Here is a 12,279-nt window from a genome sequence, read left to right as displayed (position 1 = left end):
TACATTTGCTTTCAGCCTGTTTTTCAGCCCGTTTGTTTGGTCTGCGTCTCAAACAATATTCAGTCCTCTAAAAAGAGTGCTGAAGACTGTCTGGAGGCAGTTTATGGATCCATCCGGACAACTAGAGAGACGACTACAAGAGAGCTCTGCTGCAGTAACATGTCGACATACACAAAGCAGCTAGCAAGCTAACGTTAGCGTGCAGAAACATGTTTATGTCCAGAAAGATGCAGGCTCCTCCTTGCGTTAATTCAAAATAAATCAGAAAATCAATAGCGGACTATATCTCAGTGTCACTCATGTGAGGATATTTGTGCACACTGTCAGCTTTTTTTTTTGTTGTTGTGATCTGTGATATAATCATTCAATCCTGACACCCGTCAGCAGCAATCAGGGGTTCAGTGTAACATTTAAGGGCACTCTGACATGTAGACAGGAGGAGCTGAGGATTGAACCATGACTGAGTGGGTTATTTTTCATACCTGCACAGATCAGAGTAGATAAAGCTGTGTATATCATGGCCACTTGAATATATTTTGTTGTGTGTGTGTGGGAGTGACTGTCAGCACTGTTCTCATCAAGCTGTGGGAACAAATGTTAATCCTATAAGACAAGCTGAACTGAAGGCCTTCTAAAAACACGTCTTTTATAGAAAAAAATGACCTCACCACAGAACAATGTCCTTGTCCTGAAGGTCTCAGACTAAACCGGTTCTGTGCAGGTTACAATAACACACCTGTTGTACGGAGGCATGAGAGAGACACAGACGTGTGCTTGGAAATCAAAGTAAAGATCTCGTCTCGGATGTTCAGACTGGAGCCCGCATCAACTTTAAACCTAAATAAAAAAGGAATTAGCAGATTGCAGATCTGCAGGTGGAGGAAATTCTCATGTCGTACCACAAACTGAAAACACCTGCTCCAAACACACCAATCCATGTCTGAGAAAGACCGTGTGCAGTTCACGACAGGATTTAACTGATAAAATCAGTAAACAGTCAGGACCTGTATTTATCAGAGGGCGGATTTGCTAACAGTAAAGAAACGCTCAGATTAATGAAGCAGCTCACTTGTATTTACAGTGAAGTGTGGGAGAAACTTTAAAAGCAGCTCCTTCAGCTATGCATGAATTTAAAGAGATAGTTCAGATTATTATGTATAGTATATTATATATATTATTTCCTCCAGTAAATGGGTTAGGGTTACTGAGGTTAACAAGGCCCCAGTTTGGAAAAACAGGAGAAGTAGAAATACGATTTATTACCTACTTAAAAAAAAAAATCTATATCAGTTTAAGTGTACGCTACTTTTAGAATATTTTCACCTCTTTACCTTGCTGTCACACAGCTTCCTCTGATGGGAAACCAGTTATATAAGCCAAATACCACTGCCTCCAAACCAACCAAACTCCTTTGACAAAAACAGTAATTTTACCTCACAGAAAACAGGAGTTGCTGGTCTACTCCTGCTTTGTTCGTGTTATCATACGATTTTGGTGAATCTGAAGTAACCCTTTAAAACACCAAAGCAACATAATAACACAAACAAACGAACAGATCGATGCAGTGGTTGACCAGTAAGCCCTGCTTTCTGTCAGGTAAAATTACCGATTTATCCAATGGAGTTTGGTTTGTTCGTAGAAAACAGTACTTGGTGATATGCGACTTTTCCTAAATCTAACCAAACGGCTGCTGCGTTAATTGTGTTTAATGTCACGTGACTTCTGCAACATGAATTACATCACATACTTATGGTCCGATATGCCTGTCGCTGGTTCTCTGCAGCGTCATACATTGTTTTGGGAGTCATTTCCCATCAACCTATTCTGCCGTTTAGGAGCGAGGATGTGTTGACAGATCTATGACATGCTTTGGTGTTGGACTGGGCTGAAACATCAGGACACAACAATAAAACAGGAGATGAACTCTGTGCAGCACTGCAGTTCTAACATGAGCATCACACTACAGATGACTGCACAGTTATAATCTTCAGTATGCAGTAATATCATGACCTGATATACTACTTCTTCTGTAGTTACAGTCAACTGCAGACTGTAGTTAAAAGTTGTAAAATATTCACAGATTTTTAACGTCTCAACTCTCAATGTTTGTCATTTAAATTAGACAAAGGAATAGTAAATGTCTAATTTGAAAAACTCAGTGTGGTTCAAACTGACACACACTCTCCCCCCTCTCGCTGAACCTGGCCTTGTCAGCCAGGATTAGGTCTGTGTGTGAGTTTCGGTATTTTAAAAACAGTCTGACTGCATTCCTCTACTCTGCTGTCAGTCACGGGCAGGTGGACCCCGCCTCCCTCAGTGATTGGGTGGGGGGTGTTAGTGTTCTGGAGTCTTTCAGTTGCATTTCATGGTCTTCATCCTGCAAATGCAGCAGGCTCGGGTGTCATATGGAATTGCTGTCACATGATACCTGGTGATTGTATTTGGGTGGAGACAGACAGTAACTCAGTCTCTGTATGAAGATTGTCTCTGGTGTCCTCCTTGATCTTCCCCTGGCCATCCCCTTACTCCTGGTTGATGACCTTTGACCTCATCCCAGAGGATGCTGGGAGTGGTTTTGGTCTGATGTCATCAGTTTCCAGATCAGTCTCCTGTCCAGCAAGGAATGAGTGATGAAGTCTAATTTTAATCTAAAATCCATTGAAAAAGATCATAAGTGGACTTTGAGTAGAGCTTGAGATCTGTGCTCGAACCCAACGCGACCGAGCAGGTTGGGGTTGGATCAGGCCTTATTTCTCACACATTTCACAGGCTTATTTTCTCCCCAATTTAGTCGGGTTTGGGCTGAAATTAGCTAATGAGGTTTGGTTCCATTTCGGACTGTTGGCATCGGGCCTTGACAGGCATTTTTTTGTTACATTTTATATTTGGTTTCACATTGCAATTATGTGAGCACATGAAAGAACTCTACATGACGCGTCTACAACCTGTCATCACCTGCATGAGCTGCGTCTCCTCATACTTGACATTGATTTGTACTGTTGATGAGCGTGCATCTGACGTTGGTGTGTTTTTTATGGCGATAGCCCGCCAGAACTTCCTATAATCCATATGAAAGTCTGGACCATCCAAAAGTGGATGGTTGTTGTTTTCACACTAGAAACAAACTGAACCACACCTCAGTTTGATCTGGACTGAGACCACCTCTTTAGGTTTGTAGGTTTGTTTGGTCTTGGGGTGGTTTCACACCTGTCATTTAAGTCGGAAAGTCCGGACCACACAAACTTCATTTGTCACTGTACACCCGCAGCAAAACGCTAAATGAGCAGCAGAAATGAAGTATAGTGTTCATCAGCATGTTTTCATTAGTGTATACTATTTGTCGCCTAACATCAGGGCAGTAGTATTTTTACTTGTATGCTACCATTAAAACTGGCATAGTGGTTTCCCAGCGTTTTTGGCTCATGTCCTCTTAAAACAACTTGCAGGACCTTGTCACTGGTTGCAGATGTCTACTGGACCAGTTCAGTGATTTTACTGGTCTTTTGTTGATTTTTTTTTTACCTTTGGAAAAGTTTAATTATCCAGAAAGAAAAAATCTGACAACTATAAAACAAAAAAAGTAGTGAAGTTGTGACCCAGCAGCCGCCTGCTGCAGCGTTTTGACTGTTGGAGACATTTGCTTGTTTGTAGCTGGAGGGGAGTCACCCTGCTCGTCTCTTCACGGGTCACATTACTCAGAGTTCCTGCATTCAAACATTAAGCATAAACTTTGAATTTAACCCTGAAGAGAAAAAATTACATAAAATAAGCCTGTTTCCAGCCTGTAATTAACTTTGTGTTTTCATTCTGTGGTCGCTTTGTGATCTGTTAAACTGACTCTGAAGATAAAAGCTTTATTTTGAAATAATTACAGGAAACTGCTGCATGTAACATGGCTGCTGACATACATGTATATTCTTAGTGTCAGTATGCGTCAGTATGGGAACCTGCATGTTTTTCATATTGTTCAGTCTAATTAAATGAAGCAAAAGCATTTCATGGAAAACTCATCAGACCAATCAGTTCAAAGTGATTCGAAACCCTTCCTCTGTCTCTTCCTCCTGAAAAACAAGCTGCCAACTGGGAAAACCCGTTCACGTCACACCCCTCAGTCATAATTACACGTTGGACATTTAGGAATTTTCTTGCAGGCTTCACATCTACCACCCAGCTTTATTAGCTTCAGAAATGCATCAGCAGATGGCTTTTATTTACAGCAGCGCAGATGGATTTGACGGGATGTGACCAACTGTTGCTGCAGCTTGTTTTTGATTGGTTTTAGGTTCAGAAATAAAAATATATTTGATGGGTTAAACGTGAACAATGAAGATGTAGAACAGGACATCTCTGCCTCATCACATTCATTCATTTAAAAGCTTTTTGACTTATTTTTGCCTTTAACAAAATTGCACCTCCTGCAATTTGAAAATAGCAGAAAGTCATACTGTGATTTTGATAAAATATTGATTAATTGTGCAGCTCTAATGAGAATAAGCGATAGTGAGGGTGTACATTCACCCCAACACTCTAACACTATTTTATGGTACTACAGTATTTTTGGGATCTAGAGGAACTTCTGTTGTAATAAACACATTAAAATGGTCCCAAGGTGAACTGTGATAAAGTGAGTGTACATGAGATTTTTAAACATGTTCAGGAACAAGTGAAATGTTTCACCTGGATTCACCTGTTCAGTCTGTTTCAGACAGCAGAAACAAATGATCCCGGATATTTTCTGCTTCCTAAATGTGACACAAAAGGAACATGTTCTCCAGCGACCTTTGACCTCTGGAGCATCTTTTCAGACTTGGTCGTGGCCTCAGTCGTGCATCTGAGGATGAACCGATCTTTGTTTCCTAACGAGAGCTTTTTGTTTGCCTAACGAGGGCGAGGCGTGTGTGTTATGGCAGGAATGTCACTGTCATGTCTGCACTCGTCTTCTTCAGCTCACGGCTCTCCATTTCTCTTTTACCCTCCAGTTTCTCTTTTGTTTTCCACTTGTTTTATCTGAATTCTGTTCTGTTCTTCTACATAGACAAGCCGCAATGGTTACCTCCTTTCTCTGTTGCCTCAACTCGGTTTCGCCTCTAAAGTTGCAGCACTGCTGCTCCCTTCAGAAGCACCAGAACACACCCTGCTCTGCTGCTGCAGCTCTATGAGCTCTGCTATGAGCAGGACTTTATGGAGGCTAATGTTCAAATTTATGGTACTGTTACTGTATGTGTTAGCATTGTATGGTATGATCGCTTTTAATCATCATGCTGCTCTTTAGCCAGAGTTACACAGGCTCACTTTAAAATAATGACCATAAAATATACAAACGTATGTGTGTGATTCTAATTAAGGCTTCAACTGACTGTTATTATCAATTATCATCAATAGTTAGTGATATATGGATACCATAAACTCAAGGTACGATACCGCAATAAAAAGCCTGCAATACAATATTAATCTGATGTGTGCAGCTTTTTTTGTTTGTATAAAATTTGTAGTTACTTTAAAATTGAAGTGCCCTGTTCCTTCTTTAACACAATGAATGTTTGCATGATTCAACACTGATAAACAGGAAATTCATCTCATTCAGTTCCCCATGTCACTATTTTCCAAATTACTGTAACTGTCACACACTTGTTATTGAGGTTGTCATTATACAGAAGTGGGCGTGGCTCCATCTGAAGTCAGTTGCTGCACAAACAAACTCTTCTGATTGGTCAAAAGAGTTCCCTGATCTGAGCAGTGCCTGTCCCCTGCATGAATCACTTTCACTCCACATTTCACTCAGATACGCCGTACAGAAGTGAGAGCACGTGGAACGTTTGAGCGAAAAAACAGCATCTGACACTCGTGCAGCGGTGCATCGAAGCAGTTTCAGTTATTGACGTCTTGTCCAAGAAAAACATCATTTGTGAGAAACTATCCTACAGCTCTGCAGCTCTCTTCCACATGAATTCATAGTATGGCTGCACATTATGGTACAAAAAAAATCATATTGCGATTATTATGACAGATATTGTGACTGCAGTGTGATTCATGATCAAAATCATTCATCAGAAAGTTGCAGCTTCTGCCATTTGGATATTGCACTGGACATATCGCGATTTTGATAATATTTCGATTAATTTTTCAGCCCTGATTCACATACTGATTTACAGATTCAGGTGTGTGAATGTGTTTTGCTCATCTTTCATTGCAGCAACTGTTGCAAAAATGTGAGCAATGTGTCTCTACCTGTGATTCATGGCACACGATCTGTGCACCTGCAGTGAAGAATTTGAGGGAGTGTAAAAAAAAAAGTTTGTAAAAGCTTTTTTTTTTTTGTCACTTTAGCCTTACTGGTACACGTGTGACATTTTCTGCAGCTCCACCTTCCACTGTTTCTGTTGCTCAGCTGTTTTTCTTCAATAAGTTCTGTATTCTTCTGACAGCTGCTGCAGACAAACAAACATGTTTCCACCCTGATGGAGCCTCTAATGTTTTTTTTGTCCTCCGCTGTGTAAACTCTTCTCTTTTGAAGACGTGCTGTAAAATCGATAAATAGCTGAAGGGCAGTCTGTTGACTTTTTTTTTCTGCCCCTGCTTCTTCTTTTTGTCTCAGCTCTTACTCCTCACCACTGTGTGTATCTGACCTTTGACCTCTTACACTGTTACTGACAGTATTACATTGTCTGTGAACTCTGACCTCTTTTCTCTTCGCTGCTGCCTGTATCAGCAGCCCAAAAATTGTATCAGAGTTTCTCTGATAAGATTCAGTGACTCAACAAAAAGGTATTTTTAAAGTTTCTGGCTGATGTTGACTTTGTTTCGCTCTCTGACTCAGTCAATGGAAGGTTTCAAGATGAATAAACACAAATATTCTGAGCAGCTCAAACATTCAGAACAGTTTAATCAGTCACAATATAAAAGTAAAGTTGACTGAGTTTAGACTTAACTGTAAAAAATGTGATCGGGACTGACTCACAAAATTCTGACAACAAAGTGTCACAAATAATTTTCAGGTTTAAAGTAATGTGACCTAAAATTAACAAGGAAAGTTTGTGCATTTTCACTAATTAAACTAACTTTCAGCCATCATTTTATTATTTCTAATCTGATCAATATCTACCAAACCCTGCAGAACACAGGAGCTGCTGGTTCATCTGTTAGTTCTTGCATGTTATTTTTCAGCTTTGGTGTTTTAAAGGGTTAGTTCAGATTTGCTGAAGTCACACAATAACATAAAGAAACTAACAGATGGAGGCAGTGGTAGACCAGCAACTCTTGTTTTCTGTGAGGTAAAATTACTGATTTTGCCAAAGAAGTTTGGTTGGTTTGGAGAAAGAGATACTTGGATTATTTAGCGGAGGTTTCAAGTCCCAGATTCTGTCTGACATTAAAATAAAGTGGTGAAAATATTGTAAATATAGTGTACACTTACACTTATATTGATTTTTCTAAGGTACAGACAGAGAGAGATGTTGTGAGCACACACCGTTAAATCTATCCATTTCTGTTTCTTTTTCCTGAAAATATGCCACAAAATACTTCAAAACACCCGAACAGAAAGCTGATGGGGGTATTTTGGTTTTTACAGAATTTAGGATTTTTTGGAGAGTTTGAATTGTTTAAATATGCAGCAGCAGCTTCTTTGTACATTTTAATAAGCAAGTCTTAGCTCCTTTAAGTCTTCATACTTCAGAGTTGAAGATGTTTTTACCTCCTTGTTCTGTGGTGTCTGTGTGTGTGTGTTTGTGTGTTTAGGTGTGTGTGATGATATGACATAATTCTGAAAGTGTGTCAAGGAAATGTTTATTCTGGCAGACAGAAGTGTCATCGGATGAACAAACCACAGAAGTTAATTTACACAATAAAAAATATTGATGTAAAATCAACACGGTGCAGTTTGGTGCTAGAATGGAATAAAACTTCATCTATCCTTTAGTGATAACTTGTCATAACATTTGATTTCTTGCTTTGAGTTTATCTCGGTTTGAACGTCATGCATTGTATTGCATTTAATCGTGTTTATTCTGGCTGTCAGTACCATGCGAACCCGTAAACAGCTGATCTCACAGCCCGAGTAAAGATCATCATCAGTGATAATGTTGTTCTCTGCAGAACCACGTCATCTGCTGCTGTTCTAATCACTGTTTTCTCTCCTCAGGGTCGAGTCTCCGTACTAAAGAAGAAGTTCCTGCACACTGCTGGTGAGTGACTCTCATTACTGAACTCATCAGAATGGAACTGAATGCAAACACCTCAATCAGATATGACCCGAAACTTGTTGGAAGAAAGGCTCTCTCTCTCTTTATTTGAGCGGCTGTGCAGAAGACGTGGCATGAAGTCTTTATGTTTATGTCATTAAGTGAATTATGTCATTTTTAATGCCAAGTTATGACAACTTGTCACTTGTCCAATTTTTATTTATTTATCCAACACCTCTGCTGGTTGTCTTCATACAAATGCAAATATTATATATAATATACATTTTTTTTTGCAAAATAAATAGATGCCCCTAAAAACACCCATAGAACTTTAGAAGTGATTGAAATGAATTGATTAACCACTGAGAGAGGCGTTTCATTGTTTTTGTCGTCCATTTAGGATAGAAATGGATACCTGTTGATCAGATTTTTTTTTTATCATGTTTTTTATCATGTCCCTGAAGGAACTGCTGTGTGTGTGTGTGTGTGTGTGTGTGTGTGTGTGTGTGTGTGTGTGTGTGTGTGTGTGTGTTTGCTGTGTGCAGTCAGTGTTGAAACAGTAGCTCCTGCCTCCACTTGGTCGAGCAAACAAAGCCTTGTGTGTGTGTCTGTGTGTGTGTGTGTGTGTGTGTAGGAGCAGGGTCATGAGTCCTGTGTGTGTTTAAGTATCTATATGTGTTGTGTGTGTGTGTGTGTGACTCTGAGATAAGACTGTTGACTGTAAAGTGGCGTCACACACAGTCTGTCTGTGTGTCTGAGCCCTGCAGCTACTTTAACCTGCAGCGTTTCAGGTGTTTCCAAGGAAATGTGTGTGTGTGTGTGTGTGTGTGTGGGGGGGGGGGGGGGGGGGGGGGGGGGTTCTTTGATGTCCCCACACAAGATGACAGATGAGATACAGAAGATACAAACATGTTTAAGACAACATATAACTTTATTCAAGTGTTTGTGGTTGAACTCAGTGTACAAAGTGAAATACAAATAATATAAATTCTAAATACATTCAAAATACAGTCAAATAAAAGAAGAAAAAATGCAAACATACATACAGATACACAAATATATACAAAAATACTCAAACATCAAGTGTAAAGTACAAATGACTGAACTCATGAATGAAAGTTCATGGCAGCAGTTATTAATGTAGATTATGAATATAATACAAAGTGTGTTTGTCACAAGACGGAGAATCATTTGTGTTGAATAATATTCAGTTCTGAAAGAATTATTCACTCAAGTTGTTCAGCAACAGAAAATCACCAGAATGTGCTGATTAAATGTATTTTTTTAATTGCCAGCTTAATTATGATTCAGCTGCTAGCTTAAAGGGATAGTACCACCAAAAATTAAAATTCAGTCATCATCTCCTCATGTTGATTGAAGGTCGTTTTCCGGTGAACTATCCCTTTAAGAAAACATCATTTTTGGTACAGACTGCTGCAAAATCACAACATTTTTTTTTTCTAAGAAATTGAGAACAATGATGTAATATTGTATATCATATTACAAGCCTGACATGGCTTCATAGCATGTTTTGATCTCCGATATAGATCTTTAAGTATCTTCTGATACGATACCAGTCTGACAGCATCGTCCTCCCTCTCATAAACACAGTCATCTGAAACTGAAACTCTGCTCCCTTGAAGAAAGAAAGAAATGCATGACTTCAACATGACTCAGTCATATAACACTGCTGCTTCTCTTCATTTCAACTTTTTCACACACAGTACGTTTTGATTGGTCAGCACTGTTCAAACATTTTAAAAATAACATTTTAATAAATGCTTAACTTGCACACAGCTGACACGAGAACAGCGCTACGCTCCCTTTCATGAAAATAACATTTTCTTTTTTCTTCCTCATCTTTTTAGGAGATACCAGTCCAAACATCTGACCCTTTTGTTTCCCATGATCCATCTGTGCAGCTGGGAGCAGCGTCCAGTTGGATCCAGCTGGTTTCCTGTGAAGCCCTCGCCCCAAGCCAGCTTTCCCATCATCCCTTTCTCTCTGTGTTTCTCTGGCTGATGAGGACGACGGAAACTTGCTTTCACCCAAAGGACAGTTTGGATTATTAGCTGGAATCTTCACTTTTATTCAGATTTTTTAACGTTTTTTGAGCTTTTCTCACCATAAACTCGTCCACCATCACTGGATCCCCCGCCTTCTCTCCCTTCTTCTTCTTCTTCTTTTTCTTCGTCTTCTTCTTCTTCTTATTCTCCTCTTCCTCTACCTGATGTCAACAAACATCCTCTGTCACCTTTTGTCCAACTCACCGCTTCCTTCAGGAAACTAAAAACACCAAAAACTCTGTGTGCGACCAGAGATGTTTCCTGGACTGATGGCTATGATGAGTGACTCTCTTTATCTGCAGGAAACCTGAGGAGGAAACACACACACACACACACACACACACACACACACACACACACACACACACACACGAACATGAACATGAGAGGACTGTGATGCCTGGTTGATCACAGAGGCCACACACATCGACATGCAGGACTCTGGGTAAAAATAATATCTGTAAAAGCTTCTCTGCTTTGATTTATCTCCCTCTCTGTCTCAGCCGGGTGGGGTTTACCTGATGGGGGGTGCTTCAAGTGCAGTGAAGGGTTTCAGAGCTTCTCTGTACTTGACAGCATTAATGGTGATCAGTTTGATCCAGAAAACCTCAGATTCTCACCACATGTAGAAGGTTTTCCAACACACCTGTTGAACTCATATTTTGCCAGTTGAGATTTTTTTTTTTTGTTTGACAAAATGTTTTCAGCATTTTTCTTATTTCGTTCACTTTCTGTCCTGCTGCTTTCCTTCATGTTTCTGTTGTCGTCACGCAAACATTCAGCTTCACTGAGCTTCGAGCTTCAAAAATGTTAAATACAAAGGTCATTTTGAAGTAGTTACTTTTACCATTGGATCACATTGTGACATCATTAAGTAAGCAGCAACACAAAACATAGACCCAATAAAAAAAGACACATATCATAAACTACAATAACAGAACAAAGTTAGAAATATGTTACAAAATGTAAAAGTTACAAAATGCTTCATAAAATTTGTACTGCTAAAAATAATAATAATGCATTTTATTCATTTATTCATTGATATGATAATGATCTGAAAAGTAAATCACAATACAAGCAGACAGGTTTTACATTAGTTTTGCATGAAATCGATGAAATGGCGTTCAGGTATCAGTCTGTCTTATTTTAATACAGCCAATCAAATCTTGCATAAAGGAGTGACATCATTGTTGCATCATAGGCAGAGCAGATGGTCACACTGAGCCAATCAGCAGCCTGCTACACAACACTCTAGAAGTAAACCCACAAGATCCAAAACTTTCTTGCCGTATGAGTCAGATGAGCAGTTCTCACTGGACTGAATAGGTGCGTTCTTTAGGTCTGGTGTCCAGGTCTTTTAATACATCCAACCCACATTAACTTCATGCTAAAGTCTCCTTTTAAACTAACTCACTGACATGAAACTTTATGAGCGAGCCACCAAACAATTACAGAAGAAATGCGCACTACAGGACTTTTGAAATCAGCAGTTTGCTGTTCCATTCATACTACACACCTGTCCTCCTTCTGTTACTATTACTTCATAATAACTATTTGCAAATTTTTCATATATAAACATATATATAAAAGTAGTAGTGGTAATATAAACTTTCTATATTTGGGTTTTTCTGGCTGTTGCTCCGGTGATGTTCCATCTCTCCCTCTTGACTCCTCCTGTCATGCAGCCTGTGTTTGCTCTCACCTATCCAGCTGTTGCATGGTTCCTTGTGCCTGACACGATTGGATATTAAACCTATTTTATATGTATGTAAGCATCTGCGAGACACCGCCAAGTTCTGGATTGCGTCTTTGTCACTCATAGCAGTCTTTGTTCACAAGAGTGTGCACCAGCCCAAACTTTGGGCTGTGCACGAAGGACCACATCGGATCAATGCAGACACACAGAACACATGAGTTGGCCTTTACCTTTAACAACATGCAGTCTGCCCTTGACATTTACTCTGCAAGGTTGTTTACGTTGTGTCTTGTTCTGCATGGTGTATGTAACACCGGCACTGTGTCAGCTGCTGTCA

At 39.6% G+C, this 12,279-nt stretch overlaps 1 protein-coding gene across 1 annotated transcript in view; it reads left to right on the top strand.

The window, feature by feature from the left end:
- Positions 1–10,236, top strand: part of LOC146313582 (cell adhesion molecule CEACAM5-like) — a 30,106-nt gene extending 19,870 nt beyond the window's left edge. Inside the window, exons 9-10 of the mRNA XM_084739605.1 lie at positions 8,141–8,183; positions 10,049–10,236. Of these exons, the coding sequence (XP_084595731.1) occupies positions 8,141–8,159 (19 nt within the window). The 3' untranslated portion in view covers positions 8,160–8,183; positions 10,049–10,236. The remainder of the gene's footprint in view (positions 1–8,140; positions 8,184–10,048) is intronic.
- Positions 10,237–12,279: the final 2,043 nt, after the last annotated feature.

The sequence above is a fragment of the Lutjanus erythropterus genome, chromosome 16, assembly GCF_056507025.1.
Source record: "Lutjanus erythropterus isolate fLutEry1 chromosome 16, fLutEry1.hap2, whole genome shotgun sequence".
In the NCBI taxonomy this organism is placed as follows: domain Eukaryota; kingdom Metazoa; phylum Chordata; class Actinopteri; order Lutjaniformes; family Lutjanidae; genus Lutjanus; species Lutjanus erythropterus.
The sequence above is the reverse complement of the archived record's forward strand: the minus strand, read 5'-3'. Positions and strand labels throughout refer to the sequence as shown.